General features: G+C 49.6%; 1 protein-coding gene across 1 annotated transcript in view; it reads right to left on the bottom strand.

Annotated features, from left to right (window-relative positions):
- Window positions 1–1774: 1774 nt before the first annotated feature.
- LOC115082500 (E3 ubiquitin-protein ligase TRIM39-like) overlaps window positions 1775–26537 on the bottom strand; it is a gene marked incomplete at its 3' end in the record, with an annotated part of 50050 nt that continues 25287 nt past the window's right edge. Inside the window, exons 5-9 of the mRNA XM_029586729.1 lie at window positions 20630–20652; window positions 17918–18027; window positions 3068–3073; window positions 2938–2967; window positions 1775–2001 (exon numbers count right to left, since the gene is read on the bottom strand). Coding sequence (XP_029442589.1) covers window positions 1775–2001; window positions 2938–2967; window positions 3068–3073; window positions 17918–18027; window positions 20630–20652 — 396 coding nt within the window. The remainder of the gene's footprint in view (window positions 2002–2937; window positions 2968–3067; window positions 3074–17917; window positions 18028–20629; window positions 20653–26537) is intronic.

Below are 26537 nucleotides of genomic sequence, written 5' to 3'. Positions count from 1 at the left end.
CCTGGCACTGGGAGGATCCTCAGAGCTGCTTTATAAGTACAGAAGAAAGGCAGGAGAGAGGGAGTGAGGGTGTGGGAGAAGGTGTAGAGATGAGATTTATTCTCTGCATTGTAAAATGAAACCTCCCCTGGCTCATAGTCCAGGAGAATCCCCACTGCCCGGGGTCTCTCACTCCCAGCCTGGCACTGGGAGGATCCTCAGAGCTGCTTTATAAGTACAGAAGAAAGGCAGGAGAGAGCCAGTGAGGGTGTGGGAGAAGGTGTAGAGATGAGATTTATTCTCTGCATTGTAAAATGAAACCTCCCCTGGCTCATAGTCCAGGAGAATCCCCACTGCCCGGGGTCTCTCACTCCCAGCCTGGCACTGGGAGGATCCTCAGAGCTGCTTTATAGGTACAGAAGAAAGGCAGGAGAGAGCCAGTGAGGGTGTGGGAGAAGGTGTAGAGATGAGATTTATTCTCTGCATTGTAAAATGAAACTTCCCCTGCCTCATAGTCCAGGAGAATCCCCACTGCCCGGGGTCTCTCACTCCCAGCCTGGCACTGGGAGGATCCTCAGAGCTGCTTTATAAGTACAGAAGAAAGGCAGGAGAGAGGGAGTGAGGGTGTGGGAGAAGGTGTAGAGATGAGATTTATTCTCTGCATTGTAAAATGAAACTTCCCCTGCCTCATAGTCCAGGAGAATCCCCACTGCCCGGGGTCTCTCACTCCCAGCCTGGCACTGGGTGCATCCTCAGAGCTGCTTTATAAGTACAGAAGAAAGGCAGGAGAGAGGGAGTGAGGGTGTGGGAGAAGGTGTAGAGATGAGATTTATTCTCTGCATTGTAAAATGAAACTTCCCCTCCCTCATAGTCCAGGAGAATCCCCACTGCCCGGGGTCTCTCACTCCCAGCCTGGCACTGGCAGGATCCTCAGAGCTGCTTTATAAGTACAGAAGAAAGGCAGGAGAGAGCCAGTGAGGGTGTGGGAGAAGGTGCAGTGATGAGATTTATTCTCTGCATTGTAAAATGAAACTTCCCCTCCCTCATAGTCCAGGAGAATCCCCACTGCCCGGGGTCTCTCACTCCCAGCCTGGCACTGGCAGGATCCTCAGAGCTGCTTTATAAGTACAGAAGAAAGGCAGGAGAGAGCCAGTGAGGGTGTGGGAGAAGGTGTAGAGATGAGATTTATTCTCTGCATTGTAAAATGAAACTTCCCCTGCCTCATAGTCCAGGAGAATCCCAACTGCCCGGGGGCTCTCACTCCCAGCCTGGCACTGGGAGGATCCTCAGAGCTGCTCTATAAGTACAGAAGAAAGGCAGGAGAGAGGGAGTGAGGGTGTGGGAGAAGGTGTAGAGATGAGATTTATTCTCTGCATTGTAAAATGAAACTTCCCCTGCCTCATAGTCCAGGAGAATCCCCACTGCCCGGGGTCTCTCACTCCCAGCCTGGCACTGGGAGGATCCTCAGAGCTGCTTTATAAGTACAGAAGAAAGGCAGGAGAGAGCCAGTGAGGGTGTGGGAGAAGGTGTAGAGATGAGATTTATTCTCTGCATTGTAAAATGAAACTTCCCCTGCCTCATAGTCCAGGAGAATCCCCACTGACCGGGGTCTCTCACTCCCAGCCTGGCACTGGGAGGATCCTCAGAGCTGCTTTATTAGTACCGAAGAAAGGCAGGAGAGAGCCAGTGAGGGTGTGGGAGAAGGTGTAGAGATGAGATTTATTCTCTGCATTGTAAAATGAAACTTCCCCTCCCTCATAGTCCAGGAGAATCCCCACTGCCCGGGGGCTCTCACTCGGTCTCTGCACACCCCCAGTGCACAGCCCCCCCCCTCCCCCATCTCCACCTCCCAGTAATGTCTCCCCGAGGTGAAGCCCTCACGCCCCAGCACACGGAGCTTAGTATCAAATCTCCGGGGACTGTCAGGGAGGCTCTGCCAGGTCTCTCCCCCTCTGACCCTTTTCCCATCCTCAGACAGGAGGAGCCGTGGATGCGCAGTTTCAGGATCCAGAGTCACAGGCACTGCAGAGAGGAGGAGACATTAATAAACATGAGCACACACTCCTCATTGGCTCCTCACACACCTCTAACCCCCATTGGTTGCCTATACCCCCAGCTCTAACTCTCATTGGCTCCTCACTCTCCCACCCCTAAACCTCATTGGCTGCTCCCTGAGTCAGTTACTTAGTCTATGAGAGGAGCTCTGTTATTGGCTGCCACTCACTGACAGGTCTCATCATACCAGCGATCCTATTGATTGACTGCACTCCAGTATCTCCCATTGGACTGATTCCCCTGACATCATCAGTGACAGAGAGTTTCTAATTGGCTAATTCCCTGCCGGGCTTCCTATAACTCACAGCCCCATTGGCCTCCTCTTCCCATTTATATTTCCCTTTCACTGAAACCCCCTCCCCCTGTGACCCTCCCCCCCAATAAAGCCAGGGGCAGTTCTTAGTATAAGGGGCGGGGTCTGTGTCACTCCCTGCATGCGCTCCTGCGGCAGGAAGTGCAGTAATTGCCCCATGGGACAGGAGGGAGCGGTGCTGGCGCTGGGGTCTGCACTGGGAGAAGCTGCACCGGCCACGCAGGCGGGAAGGAGAGGCAGAGAGCGGAAAGAGCGGGGCCAGCACAGAGCAAGGGGCAGAGGAGAGGGAAGGCTGCAAGGGCGGCAGCTTCACAGCTGAGAGGGGGAAGGGGAGAGGGCTAGGGGATGCAGAGGGGGAGAGGGAGGAGAGGGAGGATGATTTCAGACAGAAGGTGGGTGAGGGGCAGGGAATGGAGGGACGGTGATAGTGATGGAGGAAGAGCCAGGGGAGCTCAGAAGGCTGCAGGGGCAGCAGCTTCACAGCTGAGAGGGGGAAAGGGAGGGGAAGGGTGAGGCTGGAGGAGACCCTGTAGCAGCTCTCATTCATAGACGGGATCATTTGTATAATTAGTTATATCAGAGGCAGTTACCTGCATATCTGCCACATCCCATCCACCACTCTGAATTAAAACAAAGAGAAACACGGATCAGAGGTCAGAGAAGAGAAATAAATACAGAGCCAGGCAGAAATATATTTATCAGACTGTGAATAAAACTTACCCAGTCCTGCAGGGCGGGAAGAAACAGTAAGAAATAGAGAAATGTTAGAGCTTCCAGGTTATAAAATGTCCATCAGAGAACTTGTGACATTTCCTCTGTTATAAAGAAAGAACTTGGCATTTTATATGCGCTAGAATAGAATCATAAACAGATATTTATACAAATGATAATTCTCTGTTTTTATGTGCATCAGACGTATAACAGAAATCCCAGACAAATTCACGCTGTCTTCTTATTGCTATTTGACAGATAATTCAGAATTGTCCGAGGTTCCTCTTTGGGATTTTATTGATTTCTGAGCCAGGAAGTTGTTTCAAAACTAATTCTAAGAACATAAGAAAATGCCATACTGGGTCAGACCAAGTGTCCATCAAGCCCAGCATTATGTTTCCAACAGTGGCCAATCCAGGCCATAAGAACCTGGCAAGTACCCAAAAACTAAGTCTATTCTATGTAACCATTGCTAATGGCAGTGGCTATTCTCTAAGGGGTAGATTTTAAAAGAAGCGCATCAGACTCGTATCCACTAAAATCCTGGATCGGCGCGCGCAAGGCTATCGATTTTGTATAGCCTGCGCTGCCTCCCCCCCCGTTCCCTCCAAGGCCGCTCCGAAATCGGAGCGGCCTCGGAGGGAACTTTCCTTTGCCCTCCCCTCACCTTACCCTCCCTTCCCCTACCTAACCCACCCACCCGGCCCTGTCTACACCCCCCCCTTACCTTTGTCGGGGGATTTACGCCTCCTGGGGGCGGGTACGGAGGGCGCGGCCACGCCCCCGGGCCGTAGCCACGCCCCCGTACCCGCCCCCAAAACGCTGCCGACACGCCCCCGGAACGCCGCGACGACCGGGCCCGCCCCCCGACACGCCCCCCTCCGAGAACCCCGGGACTTACGCGAGTCCCGGGGCTCTGCGCGCGCCGGGAGGCCTATGTAAAATAGGCTTCCCGGCGCGCAGGGCCCTGCTCGCGTAAATCCGCCCGGTTTTTGGGCGGATTTACGCGAGCAGGGCTCTGAAAATCCGCCCCTAAGTGAACTTAATAGCAGGTAATGGACTTCTCCTTCAAGAACCTATCCAATCCTTTTTTAAACACAGCTATACTAACTGCACTGACCACATCCTCTGGCAACAAATTCCAGAGTTTAATTGTGCGTTGAGTAAAAAAGAACTTTCTCCGATTAGTTTTAAATGTGCCCCATGCTAACTTCATGGAGTGCCCCCTAATCTATTATACGAAAGAGTAAATAACCTATTCACATCTACCCGTTCTAGACCTCTCATAATTTTAAACACCTCTATCATATCCCCCCTCAGTCGTCTCTTCTCCAAGCTGAAAAGTCCTAACCTCTTTAGTCTTTCCTCATAGGGGAGCTGTTCCATTCTCCTTATCATTTTGGTTGCCCTTCTCTGTACCTTCTCCATCGCAATTATATCTTTTTTGAGATGCGGCGACCAGAATTGTACACAGTATTCAAGGTGCGGTCTCACCATGGAGCGATACAGAGGCATTATGACATTTTCCGTTTTATTCACCATTCCCTTTCTAATAATTCCCAACATTCTGTTTGCTTTTTTGACTGCCGCAGCACACTGAGCCGACGATTTCAATGTGTTATCCACTATGACACCTAGATCTCTTTCTTGGGTTGTAGCACCTAATATGGAACCCAACATTGTGTAACTATAGCATGGGTTATTTTTCCCTATATGCATCACCTTGCACTTATCTGCATTTTGTCTCCTGTTCTAAGGCTGATGCTGAGGATACAATCAGGATAAAATTGTTGGGACTTCTCAAGGTAATTATCAAAGACATTTCTAGTGGTAAAAAATCATTAATTGTGTCCCCTGAATATGGCTGAAGTAACAAGGGCTGAGTAGAGAGGTTTCCAGGAAGAGGTGTTAAAGGTGCACCTGTTGAGTGAAGGTGTTCCCATGGTGTGGGTAATAAAGTAGCACACATTGACTGGAATCATTGCTGGGGGGAGGGTGCTCAAGATGCATGCAGTGAGTGGAGATGTTCCCAGGGGGAGGGTGCTAAAGATGCATGCAGTGAGTGGAGATGTTCCCAGGGGGAGGGTGCTAAAGATGCATGCAGTGAGTGGAGATGTTTCTGGGGGGAGGGTGCTAAAGATGCATGCAGTGAGTGGAGATGTTTCTGGGGGGAGGGTGGTAAAGATGCATGCAGTGAGTGGAGATGTTCCCGGGGAGGTTGCTAAAGATGCATGCAGTGAGTGGAGATGTTCCCGGGGGGAGGGTGCTAAAGATGCATGCAGTGAGTGGAGATGTTTCTGGGGGGAGGGTGGTAAAGATGCATGAAGCGAGTGGAGATGTTCCCGGGGAGGTTGCTAAAGATGCATGCAGTGAGTGGCGATGTTCCCGGGGGGGGGGGGGTAGTAAACATGAATGCAGTGAGTGGAGATGTTCCTGGGGGAGGATGCTAAAGATGCATGCAGTGAGTGGAGATGTTCCCGGGAGGAGGATGCTAAAGATGCATGCAGTGAGTGGAGATGTTCCCGGGGGGAGGTGCTAAAGATGCAGGCAGTGAGTTGAGATGTTCACAGGGGAGGGTGCTAAAGATGCATGCAGTGAGTGGAGATGTTCCCGGGGGGAGGGTGCTAAAGATGCTTGCAGTGAGTGGAGATGTTCCCGGGGTAAGGTGCTAAAGATGCATGCAGTGAGTGGGGATGTTCCCGGGGGAGGGTGCTAAAGATGCATGCAGTGAGAGGAGATGTTCCCGGGGGAGGGTGCTAAAGATGCATGCAGTGAGTGGAGATGTTCCCGGGGGGAGGGTGCTAAAGATGCATGCAGTGAGTGGAGATGTTCCTGGGGGGAGGGTGCTAAAGATGCATGCAGTGAGTGGAGATGTTCCCGGGGGGAGGGTGCTAAAGATGCAAGCAGTGAGTAGAGATGTTCCCGGGGATAGGATGCTAAATATACATGCAGTGAGTGGAGATGTTCCCTGAGGGACAATCCTAAAGATTCATGCAGTGAGTAGAGATGTTCCCTGGGGAAGGGTGCTAAAGATGCATGCAGTGAGTGGAGATTTTCCTGGGTGAGAGTGGTAAAGATGCATGCAGTGAGTGGAGATGTTCCCTGGGTGAGAGTGGTAAAGATTCATGCAGTGAGTGGAGAAGTTCCCAGGGGGAGGGTGGTAAAGATGCATGCAGTGAGTTCAGATGTTCCCTTGGGGAGGGTGCTAAAGATGCATGCAGTGAATGGAGATGTTCCCAGGGTGGAGGGTACTAAAGATGCATGCAGTGAGTGAAGATGTTCCCGGGGGGGGGGGGGGGTGCTAAAGATTCTTGCAGTGAGTGGAGATGTTCCCTGGAGGAGGATGTTAAAGATGCATGCAGTGAGTGGAGATATTCCCGGGGGGAGGGTGGTAAAGATGCATGCAGTGAGTGGAGATGTTCCCTTGGGGAGGGTGCTAAAGATGCATGCAGTGAGTGGAGCTGTTCCCGGGAAGAGGATGCTAAAGATGCATGCAGTGAGTAGAAATGTTCCCTGGGGGAGGATGTTAAAAATGCATGCAGTGACTGGAGATATTCCCTGGGGTAGGGTGGTAAAGATGCATGCAGTGAGTGCAGATGTTCCCTTGGGGAGGGTGCTAAAGATGCATTCAGAGAGTGGAGGTGTTCCCGGGAAGAGGATGCTAAAGATGCATGCAGTGAGTAGAAATGTTCCCTGGGGGAGGATGTTAAAGATGCATGCAGTGACTGGAGATGTTCCCGGGGGGAGGGGTGCTACAGATGCGAGCAGTGAATGGAGAAGTTCCCGGGGGGACGGTGCTAAAGATGCATGCAGTGAGTGAAGATGTTCCCAGGGGGAGGGTGCTAAAGATGCATGCAGTGAGTAGAGATGTTCCCTGGGGGAGGGTGCTAAAGATGCATGCAGTGAGTGGAGATGTTCCCAGGAGAGGGTGATGAAGATGCAGGCAGTGAGTGGAGATGTTGCCTGGGGGAGGATGCTAAAGATGCATGCAGTGAGTGGAGATGTTCCTGGGGAGAGGGTGCTAAAGATGCATGCAGTGAGTGGAGATGTTCCTGGGGGTAAGGTACTAAATATGCATGCAGTGAGTGGAGATGTTCCTGGGGGAGGGTGCTAAAGATTCATGCATTGAGTAGAGATGTTTCTGGGGGGGGGGGTGCTAAAGATGCATGCAGTGAGTGGAGATGTTTCTGGAGGGAGGGTGCTAAAGATGCATGAAGTGAGTTGACATGTTCCTGGGGGTAAGATGCTAAATATGCATGCAGTTAGTGGAGATGTTCCCGGGAGGAGGGTGGTAACGATATATGCAGTAAGTGGAGATATTCCCGGGGGGAGGCTGCTAAAGATGCATGCAGTTAGTGGAGATGTTCCCGGGAGGAGGGTGGTAACGATATATGCAGTAAGTGGAGATATTCCCGGGGGGAGGGTGCTAAAGATGCATGCAGTGAGTGGAGATGTACCCGGGGGGAGGGTGGTAACGATACATGCAGTGAGTGGAGATATTCCTGGGGGGAGGGTGGTAAAGATGCATGCAGTGAGTGGAGATGTTCCCGGGGGAGGGTGCTAAAGATGCATGCAGTGAGTGGAGATGTTCTCGGGGGGAGGGTGCTAAAGATGCATGCAGTGAGTAGAGATGTTCCCAGGGGGAGGGTGCTAAAGATGCATGCAGTGAGTGGAGATGTTTCTGGGGGGAGGGTGGTAAAGATGCATGCAGTGAGTGGAGATGTTCCCGGGGAGGTTGCTGAAGATGCATGCAGTGAGTGGAGATGTTCCCGGGGGGAGGGTGCTAAAGATGCATGCAGTGAGTGGAGATTTTTCTGGGGGGAGGGTGGTAAAGATGCATGAAGCGAGTCGAGATGTTCCCGGGGAGGTTGCTAAAGATGCATGCAGTGAGTGGAGATGTTCCCGGGGAGGTTGCTAAAGATGCATGCAGTGAGTGGCAATGTTCCTGGGGGGGGGGTAGTAAAGATGAATGCAGTGAGTGGAGATGTTCCTGGGGGAGGATGCTAAAGATGCATGCAGTGAGTGGAGATGTTCCCGGGAGGAGGATGCTAAAGATGCATGCAGTGAGTGGAGATGTTCCCGGGGAGAGGTGCTAAAGATGCAGGCAGTGAGTTGAGATGTTCACGAGGGAGGGTGCTAAAGATGCATGCAGTGAGTGGAGATGTTCCCGGGGTGAGGGTGCTAAAGATGCTTGCAGTGAGTGGAGATGTTCCCGGGGTAAGGTGCTAAAGATGCATGCAGTGAGTGGGGATGTTCCCGGGGGAGGGTGCTAAAGATGCATGCAGTGAGAGGAGATGTTCCCGGGGGAGGGTGCTAAAGATGCATGCAGTGAGTGGAGATGTTCCCGGGGGGAGGGTGCTAAAGATGCATGCAGTGAGTGGAGATGTTCCGGGGGGAGGGTGCTAAAGATGCATGCAGTGAGTGGAGATGTTCCCGGGGGGAGGGTGCTAAAGATGCAAGCAGTGAGTGAAGATGTTCCTAGGGGGAGGGTGCTAAAGATGCATGCAGTGAGTAGAGATGTTCCCGGGATAGGATGCTAAATATACATGCAGTGAGTGGAGATGTTCCCTGAGGGACAATCCCAAAGATGCATGCAGTGAGTAGAGATGTTCCCTGGGGAAGGGTGCTAAAGATGCATGCAGTGAGTAGAGATGTTCCCTGGGGGAGGGTGCTAAAGATGCATGCAGTGAGTGGAGATGTTCCCAGGAGAGGGTGAAGAAGATGCAGGCAGTGAGTGGAGATGTTGCCTGGGGGAGGATGCTAAAGATGCATGCAGGGAGTGGAGATGTTCCTGGGGAGAGGGTGCTAAATATGCATGCAGTGAGTGGAGATGTTCCTGGGGGAGGGTGCTAAAGATTCATGCATTGAGTAGAGATGTTTCTGGGGGGGGGGGGTGCTAAAGATGCATGCAGTGAGTGGAGATGTTTCTGGGGGGAGGGTGCTAAAGATGCATGAAGTGAGTGGACATGTTCCTGGGGTTAAGATACTAAATATGCATGCAGTGAGTGGACATGTTCCTGGGGGAGTGTGCTAAAGATGCATGCAGTTAGTGGAGATGTTCCCGGGAGGAGGGTGGTAACGATATATGCAGTAAGTGGAGATATTCCCGGGGGGAGGGTGCTAAAGATGCATGCAGTGAGTGGAGATGTACCCGGGGGGAGGGTGGTAACGATACATGCAGTGAGTGGAGATATTCCCGGGGGGAGGGTGGTAAAGATGCATGCAGTGAGTGGAGATGTTCCCGGGGAGGTTGCTGAAGATGCATGCAGTGAGTGGAGATGTTCCCGGGGGGAGGGTGCTAAAGATGCATGCAGTGAGTGGAGATGTTTCTGGGGGGAGGGTGGTAAAGATGCATGAAGCGAGTCGAGATGTTCCCGGGGAGAGGTGCTAAAGATGCATGCAGTGAGTGGAGATGTTCCCGGGGAGGTTGCTAAAGATGCATGCAGTGAGTGGCAATGTTCCCGGGGGGGGGGGGTAGTAAAGATGAATGCAGTGAGTGGAGATGTTCCTGGGGGAGGATGCTAAAGATGCATGCAGTGAGTGGAGATGTTCCCGGGAGGAGGATGCTAAAGATGCATGCAGTGAGTGGAGATGTTCCCGGGGAGAGGTGCTAAAGATGCAGGCAGTGAGTTGAGATGTTCACGAGGAAGGGTGCTAAAGATGCATGCAGTGAGTGGAGATGTTCCCGGGGGGAGGGTGCTAAAGATGCTTGCAGTGAGTGGAGATGTTCCCGGGGTAAGGTGCTAAAGATGCATGCAGTGAGTGGGGATGTTCCCGGGGGAGGGTGCTAAAGATGCATGCAGTGAGAGGAGATGTTCCGGGGGAGGGTGCTAAAGATGCATGCAGTGAGTGGAGATGTTCCCGGGGGGAGCGTGCTAAAGATGCATGCAGTGAGTGGAGATGTTCCGGGGGGAGGGTGCTAAAGATGCATGCAGTGAGTGGAGATGTTCCCGGGGGGAGGGTGCTAAAAATGCAAGCAGTGAGTGAAGATGCTCCTAGGGGGAGGGTGCTAAAGATGCATGCAGTGAGTAGAGATGTTCCCGGGATAGGATGCTAAATATACATGCAGTGAGTGGAGATGTTCCCTGAGGGACAATCCTAAAGATGCATGCAGTGAGTAGAGATGTTCCCTGGGGAAGGGTGCTAAAGATGCATGCAGTGAGTAGAGATGTTCCCTGGGGGAGGGTGCTAAAGATGCATGCAGTGAGTGGAGATGTTCCCAGGAGAGGGTGAAGAAGATGCAGGCAGTGAGTGGAGATGTTGCCTGGGGGAGGATGCTAAAGATGCATGCAGGGAGTGGAGATGTTCCTGGGGAGAGGGTGCTAAATATGCATGCAGTGAGTGGAGATGTTCCTGGGGGAGGGTGCTAAAGATTCATGCATTGAGTAGAGATGTTTCTGGGGGGGGGTGCTAAAGATGCATGCAGTGAGTGGAGATGTTTCTGGGGGGAGGGTGCTAAAGATGCATGAAGTGAGTGGACATGTTCCTGGGGGTAAGATACTAAATATGCATGCAGTGAGTGGACATGTTCCTGGGGGAGTGTGCTAAAGATGCATGCAGTTAGTGGAGATGTTCCCGGGAGGAGGGTGGTAACGATATATGCAGTAAGTGGAGATATTCCCGGGGGGAGGGTGCTAAAGATGCATGCAGTGAGTGGAGATGTACCCAGGGGGAGGGTGGTAACGATACATGCAGTGAGTGGAGATATTCCCGGGGGGAGGGTGGTAAAGATGCATGCAGTGAGTGGAGATGTTCCCGGGGGGAGGGTGCTAAAGATGCATGCAGTGAGTGGAGATGTTCTCGGGGGGGAGAGTGCTAAAGATGGATCAGTCAGTGGAGATGTTCCCGGGGGGAGGGTGCTAAAGATGCATACAGTGAGTGGAGATGTTCCCGGGGGGAGGATGCTAAAGATGTATGCAGTAAGTGGAGTTGTTCCCAGGGGGAGGGTGCTAAAGATGCATGCAGTAAGTGGAGATGTTCCCGGGGGGAGGGTGCTAAAGATGCACGCAGTGAGTGGAGATGTTCCCTGGGGAGGGTGCTAAAGATGCATGCAGTGAGTGGAGATGTTCCTGGGGAGGGTCCTAAAGATGCATGCAGTGAATGGAGAGGTTCCTGGGGGGAGGGTGCTAAAGATGCACGCAGTGAGTGGAGATGTTCCTGGGGAGGGTCCTAAAGATGCATGCAGTGAGTGGAGATGTTACCGGGGGGAGGGTCCTAAAGATGCATGCAGTGAGTGGAGATGTTACCGGGGGGGGGTTCTGAAGATGCATGCAGTGAGTGGAGATGTTACCGGGGGGGAGGGTTCTGAAGATGCATGCAGTGAGTGGAGATGTTTCCGGGGGGGAGGGTTCTAAAGATGCATGCAGTGAGTGGAGATGTTCCTGGGGAGAGGATGCTAAAGAGGCATGCAGTGAGTGGTGATGTTTCCGGGGGGGGAGGGTGCTAAAGATGCATGCAGTGAGTAGAGATGTTCCTGGGGGTAAGGTGCTAAATATGCATGCAGTGAGTGGAGATGTTCCTGGGGGAGGGTGCTAAAGATTCATGCATTGAGTAGAGATGTTTCTGGGGGGGGGGTTGCTAAAGATGCATGCAGTGAGTGGAGATGTTTCTGGGGGGGAGGGTGCTAAAGATGCATGAAGTGAGTGGACATGTTCCTGGAGGTAAGATGCTAAATATGCATGCAGTGAGTGGACATGTTCCTCTGGGAGTGTGCTCAAGATGCATGCAGTTAGTGGAGATGTTCCCGGGAGGAGGGTGGTAACGATATATGCAGTGAGTGGAGATATTCCCGGGGGGAGGGTGGTAAAGATGCATGCAGTGAGTGGAGATGTTCCAGGGGGGAGGGTGCTAAAGATGCATGCAGTGAGTGGAGCTGTTCCCGGGGGGAGGGTGGTAACGATACATACAGTGAGTGGAGATATTCCCGGGGGGAGGGTGGTAAAGATGCATGCAGTGAGTGGAGATGTTCCCGGGGGGAGGGTGCTAAAGATGCATGCAGTGAGTGGAGATGTTCTCGGGGGGAGAGTGCTAAAGATGCATCAGTCAGTGGAGATGTTCCCGGGGGGGAGGGTGCTAAAGATGCATACAGTGAGTGGAGATGTTCCCGGGGGAAGGATGCTAAAGATGCATGCAGTGAGTGGAGATGTTCCTGAGGGGAGGGTGCTAAAGATGCATGCAGTGAGTGGAGTTGTTCCCAGGGGGAGGGTGCTAAAGATGCACGAAGGGAGTGGAGATGTTCCCTGGGGGAGGGTGCTAAAGATGCATGCAGTGAGTGGAGATGTTCCTGGGGAGGGTCCTAAAGATGCATGCATTGAATGGAGAGGTTCCTGGGGGGAGGGTGCTAAAGATGCATGCAGTGAGTGGAGATGTTCCCAGGAGAGGGTGAAGAAGATGCAGGCAGTGAGTGGAGATGTTGCCTGGGGGAGGATGCTAAAGATGCATGCAGGGAGTGGAGATGTTCCTGGGAGAGGGTGCTAAATATGCATGCAGTGAGTGGAGATGTTCCTGGGGGAGGGTGCTAAAGATTCATGCATTGAGTAGAGATGTTTCTGGGGGGGGGGGTGCTAAAGATGCATGCAGTGAGTGGAGATGTTTCTGGGGGGAGGGTGCTAAAGATGCATGAAGTGAGTGGACATGTTCCTGGGCGTAAGATACTAAATATGCATGCAGTGAGTGGACTTGTTCCTGGGGGAGTGTGCTAAAGATGCATGCAGTTAGTGGAGATGTTCCCGGGAGGAGGGTGGTAACGATATATGCAGTAAGTGGAGATATTCCCGGGGGGAGGGTGCTAAAGATGCATGCAGTGAGTGGAGATGTACCCGGGGGGAGGGTGGTAACGATACATGCAGTGAGTGGAGATATTCCCGGGGGGAGGGTGGTAAAGATGCATGCAGTGAGTGGAGATGTTCCCGGGGGGAGGGTGCTAAAGATGCATGCAGTGAGTGGAGATGTTCTCGGGGGGAGAGTGCTAAAGATGGATCAGTCAGTGGAGATGTTCCCGGGGGGAGGGTGCTAAAGATGCATACAGTGAGTGGAGATGTTCCCGGGGGGAGGATGCTAAAGATGTATGCAGTAAGTGGAGTTGTTCCCAGGGGGAGGGTGCTAAAGATGCATGCAGTGAGTGGAGATGTTCCCGGGGGGAGGGTGCTAAAGATGCACGCAGTGAGTGGAGATGTTCCCTGGGGAGGGTGCTAAAGATGCATGCAGTGAGTGGAGATGTTACCGGGGGGAGGGTCCTAAAGATGCATGCAGTGAGTGGAGATGTTACCGGGGGGAGGGTTCTGAAGATGCATGCAGTGAGTGGAGATGTTACCGGGGGGAGGGTTCTGAAGATGCATGCAGTGAGTGGAGATGTTTCCGGGGGGGAGGGTTCTAAAGATGCATGCAGTGAGTGGAGATGTTCCTGGGGAGAGGATGCTAAAGAGGCATGCAGTGAGTGGTGATGTTTCCGGGGGGGGGGGAGGGTTCTAAAGATGCATGCAGTGAGTAGAGATGTTCCTGGGGGTAAGGTGCTAAATATGCATGCAGTGAGTGGAGATGTTCCTGGGGGAGGGTGCTAAAGATTCATGCATTGAGTAGAGATGTTTCTGGGGGGGGGTTGCTAAAGATGCATGCAGTGAGTGGAGATGTTTCTGGGGGGGAGGGTGCTAAAGATGCATGAAGTGAGTGGACATGTTCCTGGAGGTAAGATGCTAAATATGCATGCAGTGAGTGGACATGTTCCTCTGGGAGTGTGCTCAAGATGCATGCAGTTAGTGGAGATGTTCCCGGGAGGAGGGTGGTAACGATATATGCAGTGAGTGGAGATATTCCCGGGGGGAGGGTGGTAAAGATGCATGCAGTGAGTGGAGATGTTCCAGGGGGGAGGGTGCTGAAGATGCATGCAGTGAGTGGAGCTGTTCCCGGGGGGAGGGTGGTAACGATACATACAGTGAGTGGAGATATTCCCGGGGGGAGGGTGGTAAAGATGCATGCAGTGAGTGGAGATGTTCCCGGGGGGAGGGTGCTAAAGATGCATGCAGTGAGTGGAGATGTTCTCGGGGGGAGAGTGCTAAAGATGCATCAGTCAGTGGAGATTTTCCCGGGGGGAGGGTGCTAAAGATGCATACAGTGAGTGGAGATGTTCCCGGGGGAAGGATGCTAAAGATGCATGCAGTGAGTGGAGATGTTCCTGAGGGGAGGGTGCTAAAGATGCATGCAGTGAGTGGAGTTGTTCCCAGGGGGAGGGTGCTAAAGATGCACGAAGGGAGTGGAGATGTTTCCTGGGGGAGGGTGCTAAAGATGCATGCAGTGAGTGGAGATGTTTCTGGGGAGGGTGCTAAAGATGCACGCAGTGAATGGAGAGGTTCCTGGGGGGAGGGTGCTAAAGATGCACGCAGTGAGTGGAGATGTTCCTGGGAAGGGTCCTAAAGATGCATGCAGTTAGTGGAGATGTTACCGGGGGGAGGGTGCTAAAGATGCATGCAGTGAGTGGAGATGTTTCCGTGGGGGAGGGTTCTAAAGATGCATGCAGTGAGTGGAGATGTTCCTGGGGAGAGGATGCTAAAGATGCATGCAGTGAGTGGAGATGTTCCTGGGGAGGGTCCTAAAGATGCATGCAGTGAGTGCAGATGTTCCCGGGGGGAGGATGCTAAAGATGCATGCAGTGAGTGGAGATGTTTCCGGGGGGAGGGTGCTAAAGATGACTGCAGTGAGTGGAGATGTTCCCTGGGGGTGGGGGTGCTAAAGATACATGCAGTGAGTGGAGATGTTCCAAGGGGGAGGGTGCTAAAGATGCATACAGTGAGTGGAGATATTCCCGGGGGGAGGGTGCTAAAGATGCATGCAGTGAGTGGAGATGTTCCCGGGGGGAGGGTGCTAAAGATGCATGCAGTGAGTGGAGATGTTCCTGGGGGGAGGGTGCTAAAGATGCATGCAGTGAGTGGAGATGTTCCCGGGGGAGGGTACTAAAGATGAATGCAGTGAGTGGAGACATTCCCGGGAAGAGGATGCTAAAGATGCATGCAGTGAGTGGAGATGTTCTTGGGGGAGGGTACTAAAGATGAATGCAGTGCATGGAGGCATTTCTGTGGGTTGTTAATATGTTAAATGGAGCATTCTCATGGTAGGGAGCTGGATGATCAGGTCAGAGGAGGAAGAGTACACAGTTAGATGAATTTCCAAATATTCACATGCATTTCTTGCAGCAAAACCTGCTGAGGAGGAAGGGGGTTGGGGGCGATCATGGACAGACCACAGGGGGAGTGGAAAGGATCTGAGAGACAGATGGACTGAGCTTCTCTCTCTGTTGGTAAAACCCAATATTCACAGTAAAGTGATGACTTATCTGTATATAAAGTTAAATATTATATGGGGGTCATATTCAGTAGGAAGTGAGTGACAGATGCACTGAGCTGCTCTCTCTGTTGGTAAAACACAATATTCACAGTAAAGTGAGGACTTATCTGTATATAAAGTTAAATATTACATGGGGGTCATATTCAGTAGGAAGTGAGTGACAGATGCACTGAGCTGCTCTCTCTGTTGGTAAAACACAATATTCACAGTAAAGTTGAGGACTTATCTGTATGTAAAGTTAAATATTACATGGGGTCATATTCAGTAGGAAGTGAGTGACAGATGGACTGAGCTGCTCTCTCTGTTGGTAAAACACAATATTCACAGTAAAGTGAGGACTTATCTGTATGTAAAGTTAAATATTACATGGGGGTCATATTCAGTAGGAAGTGAGTGACAGATGGACTGAGCTGCTCTCTCTGTTGGTAAAACACAATATTCACAGTAAAGTGATGACTTATCTGTATATAAAGTTAAATATTACATGGGGTCATATTCAGTAGGAAGTGAGTGACAGATGGACTGAGCTGCTCTCTCTGTTGGTAAAACACAATATTCACAGTAAAGTGATGACTTATCTGTATATAAAGTTAAATATTACATGGGGGTCATATTCAGTAGGAAGTCAGTGACAGATGGACTGAGCTGCTCTCTCTGTTGGTAAAACACAATATTCACAGTAAAGTGAGGAGTTATCTGTATATAAAGTTAAATATTACATGGGGGTCATATTCAGTAGGAAGTGAGTGACAGATGGACTGAGCTGCTCTCTCTGTTGGTAAAACACAATATTCACAGTAAAGTGAGGACTTATCTGTGTATAAAGTTAAATATTACATGGGGGTCATATTCAGTAGGAAGTGAGTGACAGATGGACTGAGCTGCTCTCTCGTTGGTAAAACACAATATTCACAGTAAAGTGAGGAGTTATCTGTATATAAAGTTAAATATTACATGGGGGTCATATTCAGTAGGAAGTGAGTGACAGATGGACTGAGCTGCTCTCTCTGTTGGTAAAACACAATATTCACAGTAAAGTGAGGACTTATCTGTCTATAAAGTTAAATATTACATGGGGGTCATATTCAGTAGGAAGTGAGTGACAGATGGACTGAGCTGCTCTCTCTGTTGGTAAAACACAATATTCACAGTAAAGTGATGACTTATCTGTATATAAAGTTAAATATTACATGGGGGTCATATTCAGTAGGAAGTGAGTGAGAGATGGACTGAGCTGCTCTCTCTGTTGGTAAAACACAGTATTCACAGTAAAGTGATGACTTATCTGTCTATAAAGTTAAATATTACATGGGGGTCATATTCAGCAGGCAGGTTACTGGACATTTTATCATGTAAAGTTAGTGGGATAACTTGTGCTGTATGATTAGTGGGATAAATGTTCCTCTGAATCTACTTCCCTAAATCTGAGGGCTGCTTACGCTTCCAGCGCTCGTCGTAGCAGAAAAGTCCTGGAAGCACCGTAAGCATATAAGAGTTTCCCTCACCCCCAGCAGGATTTCTGCTGCTCCCGGAGAGGGGGAGGGTTTTGTGAGAGGGGGTGGGGAGAGGGGCTGCAAGGATCTGAGATCCCCCTGGCACATTTTACTCTATGGGAGGGGGCTTGGCGGGGGTTAGGGGGTTTGCACGGCTCAGATTTTGAATATTGAGCTGTACACTTCTATATATTTCTTTATAACAAAAACGAATTCCCTTCACCTTATACATAACTGAGAGTAGGAGAGTGTAAATGATATTTATTATTTCCATAAGAACATAAGAAGTGCCCTGCTGGGTCAGACGAGGTCCATCGAGCCCAGCATCCTGTCTGACAGTGCCAGTCTGGGGCACGAGTACCCGGCAGACCCCCAATAGTTGATCCATTTCTTGTATCTCACTCCCAGGGATAAGCGCCGGCTTTCCTGAGGCCACCTGGCTAATAACTCTTTATGGACTTTTCCTTCAGGGACTTCTCCAATCCTCTTCTGATCCCCCCATGCTACGTCCCTTAACCATGTCCTCCTGCAACAGATTCCATCGCTTGATTGTGCTGCGAGTGGAAAATACTTCCTATGATTGGAATTAAATCTGCCGCTTGCTACTATCATGGGATGTCCCCTAGTCCTATTGTTATTGAAAGGGTAAATAACCGTTCCCTATTTACCCGTTCCACCCCACTCATTATTTATAAGTCCCAATCATATCCCCTTCTCTGCCTTCTCTTCCTCCACAAGTCCCTCTGTAGAATATACTGAGAGAACTCAGAGATTTACATCTAAAATGTGTTTCATAGGGCAGGCTTTGCAATTTGAGATTTTGGCAAATGTAAGAGAGAGAACAAATAAGAGATCGGGGAAGACAGGAGACAACGGGATCAGGACCACAAACAGAGGAAGGGGAAGAGAGGAGCAATCTCTTATCTGTACAGACAGATTGCAGATCTGCATCTGAGAAACTCCACATTCTGACTGCTAATGATTTAATACAAACAAATAAAGCAAAAGTAAAAGAGAGAGATTCTTCTACCTCCAAAGCTTGTGATCACTTTCTTCAGTTGCTGAGGGTATCTCAGTGGGAAATCCAATCTCAGGTCAGTAGAAACAGCCTCTGGTTCTGGAAACTCTGCATTCTGACATCTACAGGTAAGAGAGTCACTGGGATTATTCTCGGAGAGGTTAAACCCCAGGAGATAGACATGGGACAGGAGGAGAGAATGAGATATAACTACCGGTAAGAGAGTCATTAGGATTATTCTGGGAGATGTTCAACCCAAGGAGATGGACATGGGGCAGGAGGAGAGAATGAGATATAACTACAGGTAAGAGAGTCACTGGGATTATTCTGGGAGATGTTCAACCCCAGTGGATAGAGATAGGACAGATGGAGAGAATGAGATATAACTACAGGTAAGAGAGTCACTGGGATTATTCTGGGAGATGTTCACCCCCAGGAGATAGACATGGGACAGGAGGAGAGAATGAGATATAACTATTTATTTATTTATTTATTTAACAGTTTTATATACCGAAATTCTTGTAATGGTTTACAAATCAGTTCGGTTTACATTGAACAGAAACAGTGCTTCGGTAAATGAAAGCAATTACATAGAACATTAACAGAGCTTCAAATGTGAACAATTACAAAGAACTAATAATAAAATATCTTATTAACCAACAAACAAGCAGAATAAACATTTAACATTTGTACAGAAAACAGTGTCCCAGAGAGAGTAAATGTAATCCATCCGTGATCGCAGAGGCTTAGGCTTAGGTCTTGAACTAAGAAACAGAAAACTAGGGGTTGACGCTAAGGTATTGCACCAAGCTGAAATCATGGAACAGAGGGGCATATCAGGGTGTCACTGTACAATATAATAAACGGCTAGTGGGGTGAGGAATAGGTATGTGAACCGTAGTGAAGGCAACAGGAGCTAAGTAGAGGGGCCAAATCTGGACATGAAATTTTTTGTCTAAGGAGATATAAATGAATAGGAAGGGTGTAAATACTGCTGGGGAACGGGAGGAATTTAATTCAGAGGATTATCTGAATGGGAAAAGGCCTGATTGAACAACCAGGTTTTGAGTCTTTTCTTAAAAGTAACCGGGCAGTGTTCTAGCCGTAGGTCTGGAGGGAGAGAATTCCAGTGTTTTGGACCAGACGCTGAGAGGGCTCTCAATCCTGAAGTTGTTTTTAGAAAGGGAACCTGGAGGGTGTCTTTGTATGCTGCTCTTACCGGCCTGGATGGTAAGTGCAATCTGAGAGGGAATTTGAGATCCAAAGGTGTGATGTTGAAAATCGCTTTGTGGGTGATGGTTAGAACTTTGAACAGTATTCTGAAATTGATAGGGAGCCAGTGGAGGATCTTCAGAATGGGGGTGATGTGATCCCATTTTTTGGATCTGGTTAGAATCCTGGCAGCGGCATTTTGTACCATCTGTAATGGCTTGATAGTATTTGCAGGGAGGCCGATCAGAAGTGAGTTGCAATAGTCTATCTTAGAGAAAATGATTGCCTGAAGTACTGTACGGAAGTCGTGGAAGTGGAGGAGAGGTCTAAGTCGTTTTAAGACTTGGAGTTTGAAAAAGCAGTCCTTGGTGGTGTTATTGATGAAGCTTTTGAAGTTGAGTTGTTTATCCATGAGGACTCCTAAATTTCTGACTTCGGAGGAGAAAGAGGGAAGGGTTGCAGGAAGTGAGTTAAGCTGTGTGAAATTGCCGTCGTGCGAGATAAGTAGATATTCCGTCTTTTTTGTGTTCAGGATCAAGTTGAGGCTTGATAGAAGGTTGTTTATGGACTTGAGGCAGGTAAGAACTACAGGTAAGAAAGTCACTGGGATTACTCTGGGAGATGTTCAACCCAGGAGATGGACATGGGACAGGTGGAAAGAATGAGATATAACTACAGGTAAGAGAGTTGCTGAGATTATTCTGGGAGATGTTCAACACAGGAGATGGACATGGGACAGGTGGAAAGAATGAGATATAACTACAGGTAAGAGAGTTGCTGAGATTATTCTGGTAGATGTTCAACACAGGAGATGGACATGGGACAGGAGGAGAGAATGAGATATAACTACAGGTAAGAGAGTGACTGGGATTATTCTGGGAGGTGTTCAACCCCAGGGGATAGAGATGGAGCAGATGGGATCATCCTGATGATGCCCTGGTCTTCAACCCTGTGAGCTAGGATGGGAAAGTTAGTGGAGGGAGGAGTGAACTATTCAGAACAGCTCCTCCACTGAGATTGCTGGAATAGCCCCCCCCCCCCCTGCTGCTTATAAAAGCGGCTGCAGCAATTCTAGCTCTGGCATTCTGGATAAGAGTTAAGGAGAGTAGGGGTGTTTATCTGGAGTTGTTCCCCGGTTTGGGTTCCGGGTTACACAGCCTGAGCCATTACCCAAGTGGGAAGGGGATCAGGGCCTGCGTTGGTGCTGGTTCTACAAGAACATAAGACTTTGCCATATTGGGTCAGACCAAAGGTCCATCAAGTACCTGGCAGGATCTCAAGGGGTAGAGAGATTCCAAGCTGCTCATCCCAGTGAGAAGGGGATTCCTACATCTCCACCTTAATAATGGTTTATGGACGTTTCCTCCAGGAACTTATCCAAACCAAATCCCACTTCTCCCACCAGTTTACCAATCAATAACATCCTTTGTTACCCCTCTTATCCCCGTCAAGCTCCATCACCAAAAATATAAATTTCCAACTGCATAGAAAAGATGAGAAAGTAACTTGTACCTGCTCAGGGTGTCCTTCACATCCTAGAGGAGAAACAAAACAGAGATTATTTCTAGCTCCACCCTACAGATCATGAGCAGCTGATATACACTTTAGGATATTCCACACTCAGATCTGTGCAATGACACAACTGCCTGTTTATAGAGCAAAGAGACTCCATGCAATGAAAGAGGATCATCCTTCCTCCTTCTCACAGGCAGGGAGCAGTTTGATGAGGAGCAGACACTGGGGGCACCTAATCAGAGCTGCCTGGGAAGGAACAGGAGAGAGGCTGGGACTGAGGGCTTTTCTTATGAGAGCTCCCCTGGAAGATGTAAGGAGAGAGGCTGGGACTGAGGGGTTTTCTTATGAGAGCTCCCCTGGAAGGTGTAAGGAGAGAGGCTGGGACTGAGGGTTTTTCTTCTGAGAGCTCCCCTGGGAGATGTAAGGAGAGAGGCTGGGCCTGAGGGGTTTTCTTATGAGAGCTCCCCTGGAAGATGTAAGGAGAGAGGCTGGGACTGAGGGGTTTTCTTCTGAGAGTTCCACCTGGAAGATGGAAAGAGAGAGGCTGGGACTGAGGGCTTTTCTTATGAGAGCTCCCCTGGAAGATGTAAGGAGAGAGGCTGGGACTGTGTGGTTTTCTTATGAGAGCTCCCCTGGAAGATGTAAGGAGAGAGGCTGGGACTGAGGGTTTTCTTATGAGAGCTCCCCTGGAAGATGTAAGGAGAGAGGCTGGGACTGAGGGGTTTTCTTATGAGAGCTCCCCTGGATGATGTCTGAGGGGTTTTCTTATGAGAGCTCCCCTGGAAGATGTAAGGAGAGAGGCTGGGACTGTGTGGTTTTCTTATGAGAGCTCCCCTGGAAGATGTAAGGAGAGAGGCTGGGACTGAGGGGTTTTCTTATGAGAGCTCCCCTGGATGATGTCTGAGGGGTTTTCTTATGAGAGCTCCCCTGGAAGATGTAAGGAGAGAGGCTGGGACTGTGTGGTTTTCTTATGAGAGCTCCCCTGGAAGATGTAAGGAGAGAGGCTGGGATGGAGGGGTTTTCTTATGAGAGCTCCCCTGGACGATGTAAGGAGAGAGGCTGGGACTGAGGGGTTTTCTTATGAGATCTACCCTGGAAGATGTAAGGAGAGAGGCTGGGATGGAGGGGTTTTCTTATGAGAGCTCCCCTGGACGATGTAAGGAGAGAGGCTGGGACTGAGGGGTTTTCTTATGAGAGCCCCCCTGGAAGATTTAAGGAGAGAGACTGGGACTGAGGGGTTTCCTTATGAGGTCTCCCCTGGAAAATGTAAGGAGAGAGGCTGGGAATGAGGGCTTTTCTTATGAGAGTTCCCCTGGAAGATGTAAGGAGAGAGGCTGGGACTGAGGGCTTTTCTTATGAGATCTCCCCTGGAAGATGTAAAGAGAGAGGCTGGGACTGAGGGCTTTTCTTATGAGAGCTCCTCTGGAAGATGTAAGGAGTAGGGATGTGAATCGTGTGCCCGATCGTTTTAACGATCGGGTTCGGCTGGGAGTGGGGGGGAAATCTGATCACTAATTTTTTTTAGTGAGGCAAACGCCGATAAAAAAAAAACCCCCACCCCGACCCTTTAAAATTACCCCATTAGCCTCCCCCACTCTTCCGACCCCCCCCCCCCAAAACGTTTTACACATACCTGGTGGTGCAGGGGGGCCGCGGGGAGCGATCTCCCGTTCCCACGCTATCAGCTGCGCTAAAAAAAAATGGCGCCGATGGCCCTTTGCCCTTACCATTTGACAGGGCAAAGGTAGCGCCGGCGCCATTTTGAATATTGGCAATACGGCCCGCGTGCAGAAGATCATTCCCGGGCCCTCGCTGGACCCCCAGGGTCTTTTGGACCATCGGCCCCTATGACATAGTGAGGGCAAAGGTAGCGCCGGCGCCATTTTGAATACTGGCAATACGGCCAGAGTGCAGGAAGTCACTCCCGGACCCCCGCTGGACTTTTGGCAAGTCTTGTGGGGGTCCGGAGGCCCCCCCAAGCTGGCCAAAAGTCCCTGGGGGTCCAGCGGGGGCCCAGGAACGATCTCCTGCACACGGGCCGTATTGCCAATATTCAAAATGGTGCCGGCGCTACCTTTGCCCTGTCACATGGTAAGGGCAAAGGGCCATCGGCACCATTTTTTTTTAGCGCAGCTGATAGCGTGGGAACGGGAGATCGCTCCCTGCGGCCCCCCTGGACCACCAGGTATGTGTAAAAAGTTTTGGGGGGGGGGGTCGGGAGAGTGGGGAAGGCTAAGGGTGTAATTTTAAAGGGTCGGGTGCGGGTTTTTTTTTATCGGACCATCGGCGCCATTTATATTAGTGGCAGTCAAAATGGCGCCGATGGTCCGAGAGTGGGAGATCGCGCCGGGACCCCCCCCCCCCCACTGGACCACCAGGTAATTTAAAACATTTTGGGGGGGTTCGGGAGGGTGGCGGATTTGTTTCAAAGGGTCGGGGTGGGTTTAGGGGTTGTTTTGGTGTGCCGGTTTTCCCGCCCTCCCCCGATTTACGATTTTTCACGATAAATCGGGGGAATTTCTATTGTATTGCGACTCTTAACGATTTTTGACGATTTAAAAATTATCTGACGATTTTTTTAAATCGTCAAAAAACGATTCACATCCCTAGTAAGGAGAGAGGCTGGGACTGAGGGGTTTTCTTATGAGAGCTCCCCTGGAAGATGTAAGGAGAGAGACTGGGACTGAGAGGTTTCCTTATGAGAGCTCCCCTGGAAGATGTAAGGAGAGAGGCTGGGACTGAGGGGTTTTCTTATGAGAGCTCCCCTGGAAGATGTAAGGAGAGAGGCTGGGACTGAGGGGTTTTCTTATGAGAGCTCCCCTGGAAGATGTAAGGAGAGAGGCCGGGACTGAGGGGTTTTCTTATGAGAGCTCCCCTGGAAGATGTAAGGAGAGAGACTGGGACTGAGGGGTTTTCTTATGAGAGCTCCCCTGGAAGATGTAAGGAGAGAGACTGGGACTGAGGGGTTTTCTTATGAGAGCTCCTCTGGAAGATGTAAGGAGAGAGGCTGGGACTGAGGGGTTTTCTTATGAGAGCTCCCCTGGAAGATGTAAGGAGAGAGGCTGGGACTGAGGGGTTTTCTTATGAGAGCTCCCCTGGAAGATGTGAGGCTCTGCTGAGCTTCTACATCAGTAGATGGAGCTCGTGTCAGGGCTCGTTCTCTCTGTCACTCCCAGGGGTAGCTCAGCACTTCCAGAGACTGAAGGTGACAGTAAGGGTAACTCAGTTTTCCCAGGGGAGCTCAAGGCAATCTGGTGCCTGATATGAGGGATGCGATGATGTTTTTCCTCCCCTCCCCTACCAAGCACAATGCAGAGTAAATCACCGAGCGGTCCAAAGTGAAGGGGATATTGATAAGAACATTAGATTTGCCATACTGGGTCAGACCGAGGGTCCATCAAGCCCATGGTCCTGTTTCCAACAGGGGCCAATCCAAGTCAGAAGTACCCGGCAAGCAGGCAAACATTATTTATCTATTTATAATATTTGTTATCCACTCTTTTATAGTTGAGGGAAGGATATAATAAAACCTACATCAACTGAAAATGTAAAATAAAAACATATTTGGCTGATAATAATACAAAAAATTCAAGCCAGAGATCAAACAAGCAAGGAATAAAATGGCAGAAAAGCTTCAAAGGCCAATTTGTAGAAATGAGTCTTGAGGATTCTTTTAAAAGACTTCCTATCTTCAAGGAGTGACCCCTAGTTCTTTTACTGTCCGAAAGAATAAATAACCAATTTACATTTACCTGTTCTAGACTTCTCATGATTTTAAACACCTCTTTCTCTTCTCCAAGCTGAAAAGTCCTAACCTCTTTAGTCTTTCCTCATAGGGGAGCTGTTCCATCCCCTTTATCATCTTTTTTGAGATGCGACTACCAGAGGTGTACACCATATTCAAGGTGCGGTCTCACCATGGAGCGATACAGAGGCATTATGACATTTTCGTGTTATTAACCATCCTGTTCAATATCTTTGTGAGCGACATTGCGGACGGGATAGAAGGTAAGGTTTGTCTTTTTGCGGATGACACTAAGATCTGCAACAGAGTGGACACGCCGGAAGGAGTGGAGAGAATGAGACGGGATTTAAGGAAGCTGGAAGAGTGGTCGAAGATATGGCAGCTGAGATTCAATGCCAAGAAGTGCAAAGTCATGCATATGGGGAGTGGAAATCCAAATGAACTGTATTCGATGGGGGGGGAAAGGCTGATGTGCACGGAGCAGGAGAGGGACCTTGCGGTGATGGTGTCTAATGATCTGAAGTCGGCGAAACAATGCGACAAGGCGATAGCTAAAGCCAGAAGAATGCTGGGCTGCATAGAGAGAGGAATATCGAGTAAGAAAAGGGAAGTGATTATTCCCTTGTACAGGTCCTTGGTGAGGCCTCACCTGGAGTACTGTGTTCAGTTCTGGAGACCGTATCTTCAAAAAGACAAAGACAAGATGGAGGCGGTACAGAGAAGGGCGACCAGGAAGGTGGAGGATCTTCATCGGATGACGTACGAGGAGAGATTGAAGAATCTAAATATGTACACCCTGGAGGAAAGGAGGAGCAGAGGTGATATGATACAGACTTTCAGATACTTGAAAGGTGTTAATGATCAAAAGACAACGACAAACCTTTTCCGAAGGAAAAAAATCAGCAGAACCAGGGGTCACGATTTGAAGCTCCAGGGAGGAAGATTCAGAACCAATGTCAGGAAGTATTTCTTCACGGAGAGGGTGGTGGATGCCTGGAATGCCCTTCCGGAGGATGTGGTGAAGACCAGAACTGTGAAGGACTTCAAAGGGGCGTGGGATAAACACTGTGGATCCATAAAGTCAAGAGGCTGCCAATGAAGAGTTGGTGACTCGCCAGAATGATGGCTACTGCCTGGAGTCAATACCCTTATTAAATAAACATACACAGGCTTGACTCCAACATCGCTCTAAGCTTCAACAGCAAGAGGAAATGTGGAAAAAAGGATTTACACTCACAAAGAGTGGAGTAGCTGGCTTGTTACGGCGGTTACTACCCCAAATCAAATAAGCCTGATACTTCACTTTCAATGCATATACAGCATAGTTCTCTGATTCAACGGCAGGGGAGAAGAAAAACTGATACTTCACACATCCAGCAGAGCTCTCGGCTTCAACGGCAGGGGAGAAGAAAAGAGGGTTCGCACTCACAAAGCGGGGAGTAGCTGGCTTGTTACGGCGGTTACTACCCCAAACCAAATGTGCCTGATACTTCACTTTCGATGCACATCCAGCATGGCTCTCTGCTTCAACGGCATGGGAGAAGAAAAACAACCAATAAGGGCTAATAACATAGTCTGGGTAAAACAAATAAGCATGGGTGCAGCTTGCTTATTGCGGCGGCTACTACCCCAAACTAATCAAGCTAGATATTTCACTTGGATGCAGCTCCATCACTGCTCTCTACATTAAAGGTGGGGGTGGAAGGGAAATAGAACCAAGAGCTAAGAGAAACAGATAAGTATGAGAGAAAATATGTGTGAAGCTTGCTGGGCAGACTAGATGGGCCATTTGGTCGTCTTCTGCCGTCATTTCTATGTTTCTATATGTTTCTATGTTTCATTCCTTAATAATTACTAACATTCTTTTTGCTTTTTTGACTTCCGCATGACACTGAGCCAACAATTTCAATGTATTATCCACTATGACGCCTAGGTCTCTTTCCTGGGTGATAGTTCCTAATATGGAACCTAACATAGTGTAACTACAGCAAGGGTTATTTTTCCCTATATGCAACACCTTGCACTTGTCCACATTAAATTTCATCTGCCATTTGGATGCCCAATCTTTGAGTCTCGCAATGTTCCCCTACAAAGTATCACAATCCGCATGTGATTTAACTACTCTGAATAATTTGGTACCATCAGCAAATTTGATAACCT

Source organism: Rhinatrema bivittatum, unplaced genomic scaffold (genome assembly GCF_901001135.1).
Source record: "Rhinatrema bivittatum unplaced genomic scaffold, aRhiBiv1.1, whole genome shotgun sequence".
Classification (NCBI taxonomy): domain Eukaryota; kingdom Metazoa; phylum Chordata; class Amphibia; order Gymnophiona; family Rhinatrematidae; genus Rhinatrema; species Rhinatrema bivittatum.
This window is presented reverse-complemented; position numbering and strand designations above follow the sequence as displayed.